The following is a 17,515-nucleotide window of genomic DNA, read 5'->3' on the forward strand; positions in this document are numbered from 1 at the left end:
CTTTACAAAAGTCCAAACAGGTGTTTAGACGATCAGACAGGTTGTGAACAGTTTAGCCAGTCTAAAAAAAAAAAAAAATGGGGAAACTGTCTTAGTTCACAAATATGGTGAATTAGGTCAACCTGTACTATAGAAGAAGTGCATACAAATATCACACAACTAACACAACTAACAACTAATGAGTAAAGCTTCGTACAAAGCAAAGGAAAAATTGTAGCTTCTTGATCAACCTGTTTCTTTATTCTTTTACATTCACGTCGTTTTGATAAATTGTGATTTGAACAAAGCAAAACATTCAAATGTACAACTGAAAAGACTTGTAGGAACTTTTCTCCAAAATATTGCATTATATCCATTATTACTATTAATGCAAACATAAGTTCTTTACTAGACCTTGCAGGTCAAAGTGGCCCATCAGGAGCCTCCCAAACTGTGCTGGATATGTGTGAAGGAATTTTACCTTAATTTTCTCTCCCAAAAAAGTTTTTGCTCGTCGTTCTTCGCCTTAGCAATGTTGCTACGTTCCCATTAGGCAGCAATTAACTTGGCGAGTACGACATACAAAGCAAAACAAAAGAAACAATAGACAAAACTACAAAAATTAGACCCACGTTGTAATAAACCAAACTTATCTTTTAATAGTTTACAGCAATCTCACTTTGTCATTGAAACCTTGTTGCCGAGCAGAACTCTTCCCAGACTCACTTACATGAACTCTAACTCTCAACAGGTTGATATAACTGCCCAGGCCTTGAAATACTTCCCATAAATTGGACAAAAATATCCTTATCACCCTACTCTTTCTCACACACACACACACACACACACACACACACACACACACACTGTCCCTTCAGATTAAGTCATCCATCACTCTCGCTCCCAAAACACTCTCCCCTACATTCACACAGCGCCACAGAATGTAGACCATAACAGAGAGGCCGAGGTGAGCACACACACTCTGTTTGGGTTTAGGCGGCCTGCATGTTTTCCACCGCCTCTTCGCCCAATCGCCGTGACGTGGTTGGCCGAGAGATGTGGACACATTCCTAGCGCGTCAAACGGCGCTCCGCAGCAGGCTGGGTCAAAGGTCACTCACCTGTCTCTTCTCAACGAAAGGTGAGCGGGAGTGGATGTTTTTTTCACAGCTGTGGCCCGGATAGCCTCTTGTACCCACGTTTCCTCATTCACAGCCCATTCACAGATTAAGGGCAGAGGGGGCATGGCTCCTCTTCGTTTCTGCCAAGCTGTTTCCAGACGGCAGAAGGGGTGAACGAGTGCATACGGGAAGAGGAATGTGACTGGAAGGAATGCCTCAATGCCAGTGGTGCAAAGTAACTAAGTACATTTACTCAAGTACTGTACTTTAAGTACATGTACTTGAGTATTTCCATTTCATGCTACTTTATACTTCTACTCCACTACTTTTAGGCTATTGGTTACTTTACAGACAGATTTTATACTTAAAAAGCGTATTACAAGCTTATAAAGTACAGTATAATTATTAAAATCAATCCAGTCGCTCCCAACCTTTCTGGCTAGTGACCCCTTAGAGAAAAGAAAGATGTCTAGTTGGGGCCTCTTGTCCAATTTTAGATGTCTGTAGCCAGAAGGTCGGCAAAATAAAATGCACATTAATGCGTGTTTTCATCCACTACTGTTCTGTGAATACCATATTAGGAATTGGGTGCATCACGATAAACCGTTGGTGGCACTAATTCTCTAGTCCAGTGCCATTAAACCATTAAACCGGAGAGACGGGTGCAGTTTGTTTTATGTATTATTTTGAGGAATGTTACGGTCTCTTCATAGGTCCACACAGATCTGATGTTTTCAGCTGGACTTTTAAGTCACAGGCTTTAATCATGTACGTCTTGTTTTATTCACTGTCAAGTCTGTTTCCATTGCACTTTGTCACATTTTCTTGTTTTCAATACACCAACCTTTCCACCTTCTTTTCCACAAATTCAAAATACGTATAAAATAAGGTGGATGGAAGCGCACTTTCTGAGTTCTTAGCAGTTCCACCAAAGAGAGATGTCCACTTTATAACTATCTGAGGCACATTTTCCCATATTTCACAAAGATTAGAGAAAAATGTGTGTCACAAAACTTTGTTTTGTATTCTATCTTCAACTATTAATCATCTCATGGCATTTCAGATTTCGCTGGTGACCCTTTAGAGGGGGCTGACCCCTAGGTTGGGAACCAGTGGACTTTCTGTTTATAAAACTAGCTCCAGCTCGACCAGCTACATCAGTAAAATGCTGCTTACACACATTTTTTCTGATAATACTTCTGCACTTTAAATACTTCTGTACTTTTACTCATGTAGGATGTTGAATGAGGGACGTTTACTTAGGTACTTTTACTGAAGTAAAGTACCTAAGTACTTCTTCCACTAACTGCTCAGTGCAGATCTTCAGGTTAGTCGGAGGAAGGAGGTGTTTTATGTAGTGGGAACTGGCCTTGAAGCATAGACGCAACAGGGAGCCACAAACACATGAACTGCTGCAACTGAACCATGGACCTCCATCTCTCTCTCTCTCTCACTGTCTCTCATGCTCGCTCGCCCCCACTCATTGTCCCCAGCTTCACTGGCCTTTCTCAGCCTGTGATGGAGATGTCCTGTGGGGGGTTGCGTGGTGTGGGAAACTAGTTGATGAATGAGTGTTTGGCATGCTTGCACAGATGCATAGTTTGCGTCAGTGTAGCATATGTGTATGTGTTATTGTAGTAATGGCGAATAGATGCATGTGTGTGTGTGTGTGTGTGTGTGTGTGTGTGTGTGTGTGTGTGTGTGTGTGCCTGTATGAACACAATACCCCGCTTGTGTTGCTATAGAATTGAGTTATGGCCTTTGTCCTGTCAGCATTCTTGTGTTGCTATTGGCCACGGACTGCATGGCAGCTCCCGCAGGCTCGGGGACAATAACCCCCCACCTTCCCCTGCCCTCGCAGGGAGTCACAATGCCCCTCTTCGGCAGCACCCATCACCCTGAGACAGACGCCCAGAAACTGGCCTGCTATGGGTGTCACAGAGCTACCAGCACCCACAGGTCCCGAGGAAGGCAGAGGGAGGGAAATGAAAGCAGAAAATATGGAAAGAGGGGATTTCTTCTCAGGAGTATGGTGAGAGGAGGTGTGTGCTGGATAAGTGAATCATGTGGTCAGTATTATCCCATCAGCTTTGATTTACTTACAGAGGAAATGAGGAGATTATGGCATATAGGAAACCAGACTGAAACTTCACATGAAAATATCCAGCTCTGTCCTCAGAAACTATTCACGCTCTTTGGTTTTCACTTAATTGTGCACGCGCGCACACACACACACACACGCACGCACGCATCAGGAATGTTTCTCTACCTGAAGAATATGAGAGCAAGCCAGAACAGGGAGGGCGATGTTGACATAGCAGAGTGATTGAGACGCTACTGCTGATTATTATACAGCCATGAAAACAAGGACCTGATGTCACTGAGTCATTATGAACGAACCCACGCATCAACATGACAACAGACAGACAGTTTGGGAGGAAAAACAGGCCCTTATGACAAGTCGGGACACTACAAAAACAGATTAAACATCAGAGGCTGTCAAGTAGCCAATGTTAACATTCGGCCTCACCAACCATAGCAGGCAGGCTCCAAATCTGAAAGCAGAAATTACAGGAGATGTGTTTGTTTACCGGCAAAGTAAAGCATTTCCCCCTGGCTTCACCGGCACCTGTGTTTTCAACCACCACAAAACCAACACCATATCCAGCTGTGTTAACACCACCATGAAACCACCGGAATGGCTTCCTTTCACTGACATTATCTAACCACCGTCCAATAAAAACAGATTGCAAAGCTACATGTTTCTCTGTGTGTGTTTGTGCATTTCTATTCTTATGAAGTCCAGGTGACATACCCATTTGCAAAAAAACTTAATTTATGGTTTAGATATATACTGATGAGGATTTACTTACAATTATGTGTAAGATTCTCTTTCTTTTACTTTACCTCTCAAGCAAACAGTCCCATCTTTCTTTGGCACCCCCCCTACTTATGTCTAAGAAAAGCTGAGCCCCCCCCTCCAAAACCGAAGTTGAGGTAACTCTCGAGATAGAGCCTTACTTTCTTTTTTGATACAGAGGAGTTATCAGCACTTTTACGTTTCTCCGCCATGTTTTATTCATAAAATAGTGATGCCGTGGCGGCAGGAAAAATGAGGATGATAGCAGCTAGCAGCTGACCTGATGACAGCAAGGGTCACAGGTTAAGAGATCCCGGAGGTTTGGCCGACTAAGTAGCCTGCCTACAATTTTAAGCAAGAACAAAAATATATAGTTTTTATACAGACTTTTGTATACATTATATATTCTAGTATATTATCATAATTTGTTTAACATGTGCAAATATTTTCTTTTTTACCTCAACCTCAAACCATATAAAGACTTGCGCACCCCCTATGATCTTTGCCGCCCCCCTGAGGGGTCCCTGGACCCCAGGTTGGGAACCACTGGCTTAGCTTATAGCACAATGACTTGAAACAGGGGGAAACAGCTAGCCTGGCTCCGTCCAAAGGTAACAAAATCCAGCCACTTGTAGCTCTAAAGCTCACTAATTGTCACTAAATGTACAAATGACAAGTTGTGGTTTTATGGGAGTTTTGCGCCTCAGTGACTTCCTGGAGTCTCAGTTGCAATGATGTCAGAACTCCAGAAAGCAAGAAAGCGTAGTTCTCAAAATGACTTCTACTTTAAAGCTGCATTAGCTGATTTTTGACCAGTATGGAACGTGAAAACTTCAGGTGATAACTACCATGCCAGTAAATAATACACATTGCCACACACTCAGCAGACATAGTACAACTTTGTCATCCCTTATGAGTCATATCCATCTGAAAAATGGCCATCTGAAAAATGTATTCTCTGACATTGTATCCATGTTTCAGTCTCCACCAACTCCTGGGAAAAATATCCATCTCTTTTGCTTCTAGCAAACTTTATCTGTTTACTGTTTGGTGCTTGGTGGATAGTGTACCCTGGGTTTTATCGGCTTGTTTGCTGAAAACAAGGGCCCATGAGAAAAGCTGACATTGAAACGTACTGTAAACATGTTGTAAAACCAAAACAATGAGCTAAAAGAAGCACAAAAGCAAGGTCGAGCTGCAACATTGAGTGATGAATCTCTAAGGGTTTATTTATTCAACTTTAACTTAAACAAAATAGTGTGTAATGCAGCTTTAAAGATAGAAGTTTAGCGAATCAACGTGAGGTCCTCAGAAGTGTTGTAACAGAAAAATGTGCGTTTATGAGAAAGTGCTGATGAAAAGAGGACAGGGAGGGAGGGGGAGTTAGCATGTGTGGACATGACGGCGGTGAAGGCCCGGGGACATAGAGGGAGAAAAACATTAGAGGTGATCCGCAGGCATCGCATGGCACATCAACACATACCTCTTTCTCTAAGTCACTCACAAACGCCCCTTAATCTCTCTCACACACAACCCTGTCGTCCACTGACACACACACACACGCGCGTGCAAGCACACACACACACACACACACACACACACACACACACACACACACAAAAGCACACACCTATTACCACACTCCCCCTGTTCAGTGGGGGTTTAAGAAGGCTTGTATGGATCAGTTCCCCACTAATCAGTACATGAGAAGGATTCTTCACATGCAGTCATGTTGCGTGTTTTGAGATTAAAAGTCCTCCTTCAGGCGCAATTTCCTGAATGAAAACCAAGTCCTCCCTTTATTCTTTCGTCAAGATGTTTAATGTGAAACTATAATATTTACACAGGGATTCACAATGTGTTATAATAACAACATGTAATAACAAACTATCTTTCACTGAAGCTTCCTTCTACTGTATACTCATACAATATTCACAATTTATCACACACAGTAATTATATTTTCCCCTGTTATGGTTGATGTTGTTGGAGTTGAGACTTACAGTAAATCTGCACAGCAGACATTACAGTGTTGTTGTCTTATAAAAACTCTGGCATAGACTGATAGGATCTACATAGTGAGTGCCACCAGCCCCCATTAACCAGCATGAAGTGCTACACCTGCATCCCACACCAGCACACAAGACTTTAAATTACCTCCTAAAGGTACAACTGCAGGGCTTTAGGGCAAAGGATAACAAACACACACTTGTGATCCATGAGAGAAGGGGCTTTTTAGGGTTAAAGTTAATGCTATTCAGACCTTTTACTTAAGTAAAACTAGCAATAAAACAATCTATTATAAGTAAAAGTCCTGCAGTAAAAGTATACAATCAACAAAAAAATACGTAAAGTATAAAAGTACTTTCCCCTTTCACACTGAATATTATGATTTTAATATGAGTATTTTCATTTTCTGCTACTTTATACATCTACTCTACTTTTTAAAGACATATTTTACTAAAAATAATAATAATAATAAAAATACACTTATTTGACAGCTGGAGTTACTTTGCAGAATACAAATTTTACAAACAACATAATGTATGATAAGAATTTGTTCTTAAGGTATTGCTACTTTTAGGCTACTTTTTGGGATTTCACTTTTAAATAAAATTGCCTTTAATTATATTTGTGATAACAAAGTCATTGGGGCAACAGACCTACTTGATTGTAAATGGTGCAGCAGTTCCCTCTAATGGTATAACATTGCACTACTATTCAACATCATTGCAAAGCATTGATTTTGTCTTTGGCTTGTTGCTTATTTGTATGAAAAGTGACACTGTGACACAACACACAATAAACAACAACTAAGAAGTAGGCTACATCAAGGCCCACAAAAGCACCACAATGCAACAACTGACAGGAATACTATAAAAAAGGAAGTAAACTAGGCTACAATAAAACCAGCATTTAACAGACTGACACTAAACTTATAAACGGAAGAAAAATCTGTAAAATGACAATATAACAAAACTTAAAATACACAGAAAATGTTTTAAAAGAAGATAAGTGAACATCTTCACCCTCAGATAGGCTACTATTTTGAGATATTAAGTCATTATTTGGAGATACTATCTGTTGGAGATACTATTATGTTGAAAAACTGTCATTATTCTGAGAAAGTTTCTCATTATAATGACTACAGGACCTTTTTACATCACATTGGCGGAAATTGGCTTCCATAAAATAAGTAATTAAACAACAATAACAACAACAACAAAAACGTCACGTATAGAGGACGCGCTCAAGGCAACACCACGCGACAGGGACTGACAAGATGGCGATCATTTTAGAAACAGAGGAGTTGCTGCCATGAAGGAGAGGCTCGGTATGCTCGTTTCTTTTCACACACAGTCATTCATAATACATGTGTAACAGTGTAGCCGATGATACGTTTATTGTTGTTTTAACACATCCCGCAGGTTCGTTTTAAAGCTGAGGCTGCCGCTGGGAGCTGACCTCCGGCTAACTGATGAACTTGTAGGATTATGGCAGTTAGCCTGGCAGGCTAATGCTAACTAGCATGCTAGGCTAATGTTAGCAGGGCAGCTAGCGCTCACTAATCTTTTTAATAAATAAATTAAAAACAGCAGAGCTGACATACTTGTCGCTTGTTTGCGTATACTTGTATGTTAAGATATTTCAGACAATTGTCCTGTAAGGGTTTTACAGTGGTGAAGATTGTCTTTGTGTATAATTTCAGTGTTTTGTAATCGCAACTCCTCATAGCTGTATCAAGTACACGCTAACCTTAACTGGAGATGTAGGCTGGCTGTTTCCACTGTCCTTAACACGCGTCTCGTTCTATTGTTATGTCGTACATTTTGTTGAAAGGCTAGACAAGCTCATAGTGTTTTGTTGAGACTTGTTTAACCCGTGTTAACATTAGGCTGTGGGGTGTTCAGCCACTTAATAAGACCATGCAGTCACAAGGACAAACCAGGCAAAGCGCGCTAACTAACGTTACCAGATAGCCAAAACTTCGGGGACATTATAAACTCTGGAACAACTCTCCCGAGAGTCGTCGCACTGTTTGCTAAACCACACATATCAAGTCAATCACTGTATTCCTAAAGCTCCTTAGTGATTACTGTAACTTACAAAGTGGATAATCATCAGCGAGCTTCGGATGTGCACATCGAAGTTACTGATTACAGTGACCGTTATTCTGCTTTTTTTTTTATTGCTTATCATGATACCACCTGAAGAATCAAACTGAAATGACTTCACACTCTGCGAATAAGCAATGTTAACAAGACGTAAGGTTAGTTATCAACTCAACAAGGTCTGTCTTGGATCCCTCCTGACAGCCAGCCATGAGATTTTATTTATATCACAGCGGCTGCACACACACACTCATGACGTCACAATCTGATGAACATTTACAAAATAAATACGCCCACTCCAATATAACTGGTAAACAAACGCCTACGTTGACCTGAACGCTTTGAGTCACTCTTATTTTGCTTTTTTTTAAGTGGTAAATGAAATAAAGGCACAATACAGCAAAAAGAAACAAGACATTTCTGAAGTTAGAAACCTCATGTTTCATTGCCCTCCCATCTTTCCTGTGTTCCAGTCCCTCCATCACTTTCACTCTCTGTTACCTACACCATTTCCTAACAGTCAATTTCTTTCCTTGTTTTTTTTTTTTCCACTCTTCATTTCCCCAGCAAAGTTAGTCCTGTACCCAGACAAAGGCTGCACCACTTTGCAAGCTCAGTCCCCCTTTTGTCCGATAATCTTTCTTCTTTGACCTCAGTGGGGGGGTTGATAGGGCTCAGCCCACTCAAGGATCCCCACTTTCTCAGCTGAGGTACACCAACCCCCAGGGATGTGAAAAGAAGCCAGGAGAGGTTGAAGGGTTGTAGGGTTCTGGGTTGAGTTTAGTTGTCTTCAAACCAAAGTACAGCCCATTGTTCAATCAGTGTTTTTGGACAACTCTCCCACAGTCAGAAGCTTCTCTACTGCCTATTAGCTGTTTATCACATTTAGAAGGTTTTGATGAAGGAAAATATGTTCCTGTGAAGTCACCCTGACTACTGTCACTGTGCCTGCTGAGTTTTTATTTCTTAGTCAGTCTCTGGAAAAGCTCAAATGTTTATCTTGTTGATGGTTTCACATCCAGGTTTAAGAGCTGATGTTAACTTGTACACCTTTCTGCTTTTCAGTGGATGCACCAGGCAACACTCAGTGCAGTTGTTTTACTGTTGGCCCATGTTTCTGTTAGGAAATGTGAAAGCCTGCTTTCCATCTGGCAGTTTGCCGCGGTTTACTGTGTGTAGCTATAAAACAGTTATTGGAGGTTGGACGTAGTGACTTTGAGATAACAATTTTGTGTTTACAGGAACAGAACAGGTCATACAATATTAAGACAAGATTACAATAACATAATCATGTAGAACTTGCATATCTAACTTACTCTGTTTTGAATCACAGATTCCCTGCATCTGCATTAACCACATCTGTTCTCTCTCCCCTCTAGAAGCCACCATGCCTTGGGAGGGTCCCATTTCTCAGCTCACCATGGTCACCATGGTGATATGAAGCCAGTGTGAAACATTGACACACAGACTCACACACAGACAGTCAGTAATTGACTGACACAGCCAGCCAGCCAGCTCGGCAGGCAGGCGTGTGTAATGGATAGGTGTAAGCATGTGGGGCGGCTGCGGCTGGCCCCAGACCACTCCATCCTCAACCCCCAGAAGTGGCACTGCGTGGACTGCAACACCAGCGAGTCTATATGGGCCTGCCTGGGCTGTGCTCATGTGGCGTGCGGGCGCTACATCGAGGAACATGCTCTGCAGCACTTCCAGCAGCAGCACCACCCGTTGGCTATGGAGGTTAATGAACTTTACGTTTTTTGTTACTTGTGTGACGACTATGTCCTGAATGATAACGCCACCGGAGACCTGAAGCTGCTTCGTAGTACGCTCAGCGCCATCCAGAGCCAGCACTATGAGGTTACCACCCGCAGTGGGCGCACCCTCCGCTCTGCTAGTGCTGCCCCCGATGCCCTCATGCCATCCGGTGCCCGCGAGCTGCAGCTGAGGGACGAGGACAGGATGTTTACTGCGCTCTGGCACCGCCGCAGGGTGCTTATGGGACGCGTCTTTCGCTTATGGTTTGCACTGACTGAATGCGGAAAGAAGAGGGAGGAAGAAGAGAGAAAGAGGGAGGAGGAGGAGGAGCAGAAAAGGGAGGCGAGGGAGAGGAGGCAGACTCTAAAGAGGCAGCTACAGGAGGAGCTGGAGAATGCCCCTCTCAGGAAGAGTCGCCGGTTACGTAAGAGAAGCCAGAGAGTTGCAGATGCTGCAGTCGCCACAGCGTCGCGGAGGGCATGCAACAAGACAAAAACCCCTGTGCCCCCGTCTCTCACCCGCAGGCCAAGGACTCAAAGCCGTGCCACTGCTACCCCCAAGAAAGTTGGACGGACGAAAAAGGTCCAACCAGCTTCCAAACCCCGGAGCCGTTCTTCTACCACCAAATCTAAGCCCAAAACACCCTCAGCGACCCCCCGTTCTGCTCAAACACCTGTTCGCCGCAAGCAGAGTACCAAACAGGGTGGCTCACCCTTCAAACGGCGTCCCACAGTCACTCCTGGAGTGACAGGCCTGAGGAATTTAGGCAACACCTGTTATATGAACTCCATCCTGCAGGTGCTGAGCCACCTTCATGTCTTCAGGGAGTGCTTTCTGCGACTGGATCTGACCCAAGCACTGGAACTACTAGCATCTGCCGTCCACGGCCAGCTGGCAGGGAAGCCCTCTTCCCAGTCCCCCCTGATCCAAAGGAAGGGATTTCAGGCCAGCTCAGGCTCTGGGGCAGGGCTGAGCGGTGGGGCCTCACGGGCCCGCAGCATGGAGCTGATACAACCCAAAGAGCCCAGCTCAAAGCACATCTCGCTCTGCCATGAGCTGCACACCTTGTTCCAGGTTATGTGGTCTGGCAAGTGGGCGCTGGTATCGCCTTTTGCCATGCTCCACTCGGTGTGGCAGCTGATCCCGGCGTTCAGGGGCTACGCTCAGCAGGATGCTCAGGAGTTCCTGTGTGAGCTGCTGGACAAGGTGCAGCACGAGCTGGAGAGCACCGGCAAGCACACAACCACTGCAGGAGTGCCACAGAAACGCCTCATCAAACAGGTGCTCAGTGTGGTCAACACCATCTTTCATGGCCAGCTCCTCAGCCAGGTGCGACACACACACTCTCTCACTCACTCACTCTCACACACACACACCTACCTGCAGTCACCTTCATCTAACCATTCTTAACTCAGCAGTGGTCACAAGCTTCACCTGATTCACTCCCCATGATGCCTGCACACACATGAACCCACTCAGATCTGCCTACACACCCCATTGATAATTCAACAGCCATCATCAACTCTGACTGAACTGTATTACTAATTCATAATTGAGACTAAATTAGGCTGGATGGATTCATCTATCACTTTATGTACTTAAATGGAGGTTAAGCTTCCATCTCTGACCTTAATCTTACATTTTGAGTATGTTTTTAAGGTTGAGTCGCTGATGGTTTTACCTTTTTTCTTACCTTCTTCCAAACGTGTACCTTGTTAACGCAGTATTGATCTTGGTACGACCCTGAGTAGAGCTGAAACAATTTGGCGTTTAATCGATTGCCAGAAAAATGATCTGCCACCAACTTTTTCAATCATTGACAAAATAGTGACAAAATGTTATTAGTTGTCTGGTTTCTAATTCTCCACTGTGAGGACTTACTACATTCTGTCATATTATTTATTCTAAACTGAATACCTTTTGGCTTTGAGACATTTGACAGTCCCTCCAGAAAAACGTGATTATGCGATCGCATAATTCAATGAATAATCAGCCAAAGTCAGCATATTTATGCGGGGGCCGCATTTTTTTTTCAAATACGCCGCACTTTCGCCGCATAATTTGCAGATTTCTGCGCAAAATATGCGGGGCTTGCATGATTTCATATTCCCCGCATTTACGTTGCAAAAAAGTCACATATCTTAGCAGAAAGTTGAAAAATGTTGGGTTTACTTCACACAAGAGCAGCCATTTTCCCCTGTTGCCATGGGAACGTTATGAAGTGATGTTATGAAGTGCCGTAATTACGCGACGTGAACATCATCGAAAAGCTGCAAACCCTGCAATGAAGCCATGATGAAACCGCAGTTTTTGCAAGTTCCCACAATTTTTGCAAATTCCCACAATTTCATTGCATAAAATTGCATAAATATCCCGCATATTCCATCGCATTTTTTAAGAAAATGTGCCGCATAATCAAGGATTTTTGCCCGCAACAATCACAAAAAAACTCTGCATTTTTCTGGAAGGACTGATTTGAAGACCTTGATCTTTTCTAGGTATTTTTATTTTAACAGTTTTTTGACATTTTGTAGCTAAATGATTAATCGATAATGGAAGTAATTGTTAGTTGCAACCATAATCTTAAGCAGTACAGCTTTCCTTCCATTGTTACAGTGTACATATTAATTACTTTAAATGGTGGCACCTGTGCTCCGTGAGTTGAGTAATGTAGGGAGTGTAATGAGTTAGTATGAGAACAAGAGATCAGTGTCTACTTGTGGAGGCTGAGCACACACTGTGACACCTGCTCTTGCTGAATGGAGGGCTGTGTAGGGTTTTGGGGATATCTCTGCCCTGTGGCTATTGACCACTTTTATTTCATATATTTTTGATACAGTATAAAGAGACAGGAAAACAGCACACAGCATGGCCAGGGCAGTAAGATTGATTAGGGTTAGAATAGGGCTGTGCAATTAATCAGGATTACGATTTCTAAGGTTAGAATAATATGTATAATATACTACTACACCTGCTCATGTCTTCATGTCCCTCCCTCTCATACGCAGGTGACGTGCCTGGCCTGCGAACATCGCTCCAACACTGTGGAGCCTTTCTGGGATCTGTCACTGGAGTTCCCCGAGCGGTATCACAGTAACAGCAGGGAGCATGCTGCTCAGGCTTCATGCCATTTGACGGAAATGTTGGCCAAGTTCACGGAGACTGAAGCGCTGGAGGGAAACATCTACGCCTGTGAGCAGTGTAACTGTGAGTTTAAATAATGTAAACATACACACACACACACTTTATATTTTAACTCAGAGACTTGTCATTGATATTAACACATTTACATCTGCCGTTAATGTGATATTGAAATCCAGACTGTGGCTAGGTCTGTCTTTTCTGATACCCCCCAATCCATGTGTCTGTGTGTACCCAAAACGTTCATTTAAAACATGTCAAGCTGTTCATACTTGTCTAGACTCCTGAAAAACTATCAGCCGTATTGGTTTTCTTATTGAGTATTGTTGTGGCCTTTCTGCATGGTTTTACACAGGGTGGGAAATTAACTTTTTTGCCCACAGTGGCTGGTGGATGCCCAATTTTACCAGCCACTTATATTTTTTACCAGCCACTTTTTCCAGAATTCAAATTTATAAAAAGTGCACTAGTATATTGTGAATTGCTTCAATACATCATTTTCTATTATTATTGATAAATATTTTATTAATTTAGATAGCAAATAAAAAGTGATGTGGAAAAAAAAAAAGCCTGCGAGACCATGGTATAATTGTGTTTGGTCATATTCTACAGTAACTGTAGGCCTACATGTTTAATGAACAAAAAACATATTGACTGTTACATAGCGTTTAACAGTCCCTCCAGGATTTCACAGCCTTTTTTTGAGATTGTTGCATCCCAAAATGCCTGATTTTGCAGGAGCTTTTGTAAAAAATTGCCATAAAAGTTGCCATGTCTTTTGTATTTTTGTTGCAATGAAGTTGCGAGAGACAGTGAAAGTTGCTTTTTTGTATAGTTCTTTTAAAAATAAAAAGGAAACTTGGGGAGAATAAAACTACTCTGGGCTGAGTTTTCCTAGTAAGCTTACCAAAAAGGCTCAGGATGCTGCAGATGTTGGTATAATATGAAAATGGCTGGTGGGTTTAAGACAAAAAATTATTTATTGAATGAATCAAATTTTAACATTTCTGTCAGTAGCTTGTCGATCTTTACATTGTTAGTTTATGTCCTGGCCTGGGACACACGTCATACGGTTTGATAAAGGACTTTAACTTATTTATCATTGCACTTACAATAACGAGCGTAGCTGTCCTCAATTTAGGTCATCCTGTACGTCTCCGTTTTTTCCTGCATCCACTGTGTGTGTGTGTGTGTGTGTGTGTGTGTGTGTGTGTGTGTGCGCGCGTGCGCCGTCAGTCGCGGGGGGAACTGAGCAGCAGAGAGCTGACAGGATTGAAGCAGCAGCTTTCAGCGACTGAAAAATCGTTATAGCGTACATTGGTGTTAAAATGTATACAGGTTGGCAGGACGGTCTGAAATGTTTTGCACGGTCTTTCGCTGTACGTTTTGTCAATGCGCCACACGAAAAGTTCTTTCTCTTTTTCTTTACTTCGCCCTCCACAGTTTGTACATTCAAAGCTACTGCTGACTCAGCGGCGGGCCTCTTAACACCGGGGATATGTCGCCACATGTTTTTAACCGATCATTTTCCTTTCGTCTGTACCTCAGCTCAGCTACATGGTGTCACGGACTAGCGCTGAAAACTACTCGACAAAAGTCTGGAGTTGACGGAAATATGCGTGGTCAAAGCCCCGGCTGTGAACGGTTTCATTTCAAGTTCTTCACAATAAAAGTCCTCCGTTATTTTGGTATCTGAATGTTTTTATTATGAAGCAGAAAAATCCAGAAATGTTGTGCATTGATTAGCAGTAACGTAACGCGACTCCTATAAGCACTGTGCGTTGTTTCTTAGCAACAGCATTCTTTGACAAAAGCTGTCCAATCCGTTACAAGGAATGTTTTACAATCCACCCGCCACTGTGGCTGGTATACAAGGCAAAGTCACCCGCCACTTTGAAAAAAATACCCACCATTGGCTGGTGGCGGGTGCTAATTTCCCACCCTGGTTTTACAGTTTAAAGACCGAAAATTCAGATGAGAGGACCGAGGGATAAAATGTTACAGAGGTCCCAAAAGGATTGTGGCAGTAATGTTTTGCAGTTACCTGTCAACCTGTTGTGTACCAAATCAATTTCCAAGTGCCCCTACCTAACTAGAATACACACTAAAGGCTACAAGAGAGGAAAATATTGTTGGAATTTTCTGCCATAGTAGATGTTTACACATTTGTCCTAAATTAGAATATACAGCTGTTATCTAAATGAATTGAGTAGAATTGAAGTTCTGTGATATTTAGAGGTGTCCCGAGCCCATCGTAGCTTTCATAGCTGTTGGTCACAAGAATGCAGCAAAGCTGAGGCGACACTTTGAATTGCGTTTTGAACTCTCTCCTCTTGTTTGAAGCTGCTCGACGGCGGACCTCCTCCAAACCAGTCCTCCTGACTGAAGCACAAAAACAGCTGATGGTCCACAAACTGCCTCAGGTCCTGCGGCTTCACCTCAAACGCTTCAGGTAGGATGACCTTAACACCAGTCAGCCAATTTTTCTTCATTCAATAATATTTTTCCTCATGTGACCCGGCTGTAATTACTCGTTTTGAGGACTGTTGTGATGCAGACTATTAGCTCAGTGGCTGACCGGCTTTCTAACTTGTGATTGGTCCTCAGGTGGTCTGGGCGGAACCACCGGGAGAAGATCGGAGTCCACGTCAGCTTCGACCAGCTTCTCAACATGGAGCCCTACTGCTGCCGAGAGCCTGCACCCAAAGGTGTGCCCTGCTCCAGTCCCAGCAGCCCCAGCTCGCCACGCCCAAAGCACTTCCTCTACGACCTCTCCGCTGTGGTGATGCATCATGGGAAGGGCTTCGGCTCTGGCCACTACACCTCCTACTGCTACAACACAGAAGGAGGTGAGTGAAGAGCACAGCAGGATTTAACGGAGACCTGTACCTTTTTGTTTGAAACAGGTTTGCGTGGCAGCCCAATTCATGTTCACAACCTGGAAATGAGATAGAACTTAACTCCTGAAAGACATTTTTGTGCCAAATATGCCCAGTATGCATAGTAAAGATAAATACATACATAGCAGCAGAAGATATAAAATGTCACAGACACTGGTCTGGTGGTGGATGGGTAACAAGTTGTTGAAGATATAGCTTTTCTGCAAGTTTATGGTTGTTGAATAGGTGGTTTGATGAATTACCCTTATTGAGTTTTTACTTCACATTCACAATTTAAACCCTGATCCAAATCAGAAAACAAGACACAGATGATCAGAAACCTGGACACTGTTAGAATCATATATATATATATATATATATACAGCGATATGAATAACCACATTTCTCATGTTCCATGTAAATGCCATATCCCGAATAAGATCAAAACTGGGATACTAGTGCGAATGCAGTTGCACTCGTTATACAACTCCACACTCCTCATGTTGAGTAAATGATCTTCATGTGTAATATTGGTTTGTTAAGCCCCGTGTAAGTAAATGGGTGCATTTGGCTAATAATTGAGAATTCCTGTTAATTCAGGCTGATTTGTTGTTGCTTCTTTGTGTGCTACGACTGCCTCCTCATTAAATAGTTTTCCCCTTGTTTTCTCCCCGCAGGCTTCTGGGTTCACTGTAATGACTCTAAGCTGAATGTGTGTTCGGTGGAGGAGGTCTGTCGTGCTCAGGCCTACATCCTCTTCTACACACAGCGAGTAACTCAGGACAAAGACCGGCCGCTATAAGACCACAATCCCCCTCCTCAGCTGCAGCCTGACCACTCAGCGAGAAGCTCCCTCTCTTCCCTCTTTCTTTGGGCATTTTATATCCTGGGAGGATGGGTCTTTTTAGTCTATTTTTCTAAATAAGGAAGGAAAAAAAGAGAGATAGGAAGGACTCCTTTTAAAAACCTGGTTCTGCTTTGTGAACTTCTTGTATATGGTGTTTATATGTAGGTATTTTTAAAAGACAAATGGTGATGTTTGTGATTTGTGTACAGTTGTATTTTATAAAGAGTATCAGCCAAGATGTGTCTCAGTAGCAGCCAACCGACTCAAGTGTCCTCTACAGGTCGTACAGGTGTATTCACGCGTCTGCCTACCTGCGTTTGGTGGATGTTGATTGTAAATGCTGTTTGTTTTTGTTTGAATCAACTGAAATGTCTCTCAGTCACTTTAGATAGTCGTCACAGAACTGGATGTAGGGTTGTAAAATGTCATTCACTCACTAGAAATGGCCTCGCTGTGTTCTAGACAGGCACGTTTTGATGGATGTTGACAAAGATGGCTGTATTTCCTGCCAGAAATGCACTAATTTCTACAGAATCTGCTGTCAGCATTGTTTTTAGTTGAAGATCTGTACACGAGCAGGGCAAGAAGTTTATTTTTCTCTCTGAAGTACTCCTGGGTCTGTCAGGGAAACTTGGCAGACCTCAAGCCAAAGCCGGGGGATAAGTGTATGGAAAAACCTCTCAGCATTTCCAAAACGGTTCAACATTTGCTGGGTGTTTTTTTTTTTTCTTCCCCTCTCTTCCCTCTTTCACTAAGTTTCCAAAGGGATGTTTTTTTTTTTTTTTGCTAAATGCTGCCACCTCTCTTCTCCAAAATGTAA

At 42.8% G+C, this 17,515-nt stretch overlaps 1 protein-coding gene across 1 annotated transcript; it reads left to right on the top strand.

The window, feature by feature from the left end:
* Positions 1–7,199: 7,199 nt before the first annotated feature.
* Positions 7,200–16,667, top strand: usp44 (ubiquitin specific peptidase 44). The gene is made up of 6 exons (XM_078242786.1): positions 7,200–7,292; positions 9,450–11,157; positions 12,837–13,035; positions 15,313–15,421; positions 15,577–15,818; positions 16,526–16,667. The coding sequence occupies exons 2-6, from the start codon at positions 9,607–9,609 to the stop codon at positions 16,648–16,650; spliced, it is 2,226 nt and encodes a 741-aa protein (XP_078098912.1). The 5' UTR covers positions 7,200–7,292; positions 9,450–9,606; the 3' UTR covers positions 16,651–16,667.
* The last annotated feature ends 848 nt before the right edge of the window (positions 16,668–17,515 follow it).

The sequence above is a fragment of the Sander vitreus genome, chromosome 23 (assembly GCF_031162955.1).
Source record: "Sander vitreus isolate 19-12246 chromosome 23, sanVit1, whole genome shotgun sequence".
Taxonomy (NCBI): Eukaryota; Metazoa; Chordata; class Actinopteri; order Perciformes; family Percidae; genus Sander; species Sander vitreus.

Excerpts from the sequence above, each read along its gene's own strand:
- usp44 (XM_078242786.1), top strand. The coding sequence starts at position 9,607 with ATGGATAGGTGTAAGCATGTGGGGCGGCTGCGGCTGGCCCCAGACCAC. Across the intron at positions 13,036-15,312 it reads CGCCTGTGAGCAGTGTAACT|CTGCTCGACGGCGGACCTCC; the intron begins GTGAGTTTAAAT and ends TCTTGTTTGAAG. Across the intron at positions 15,819-16,525 it reads CTGCTACAACACAGAAGGAG|GCTTCTGGGTTCACTGTAAT; the intron begins GTGAGTGAAGAG and ends TTCTCCCCGCAG.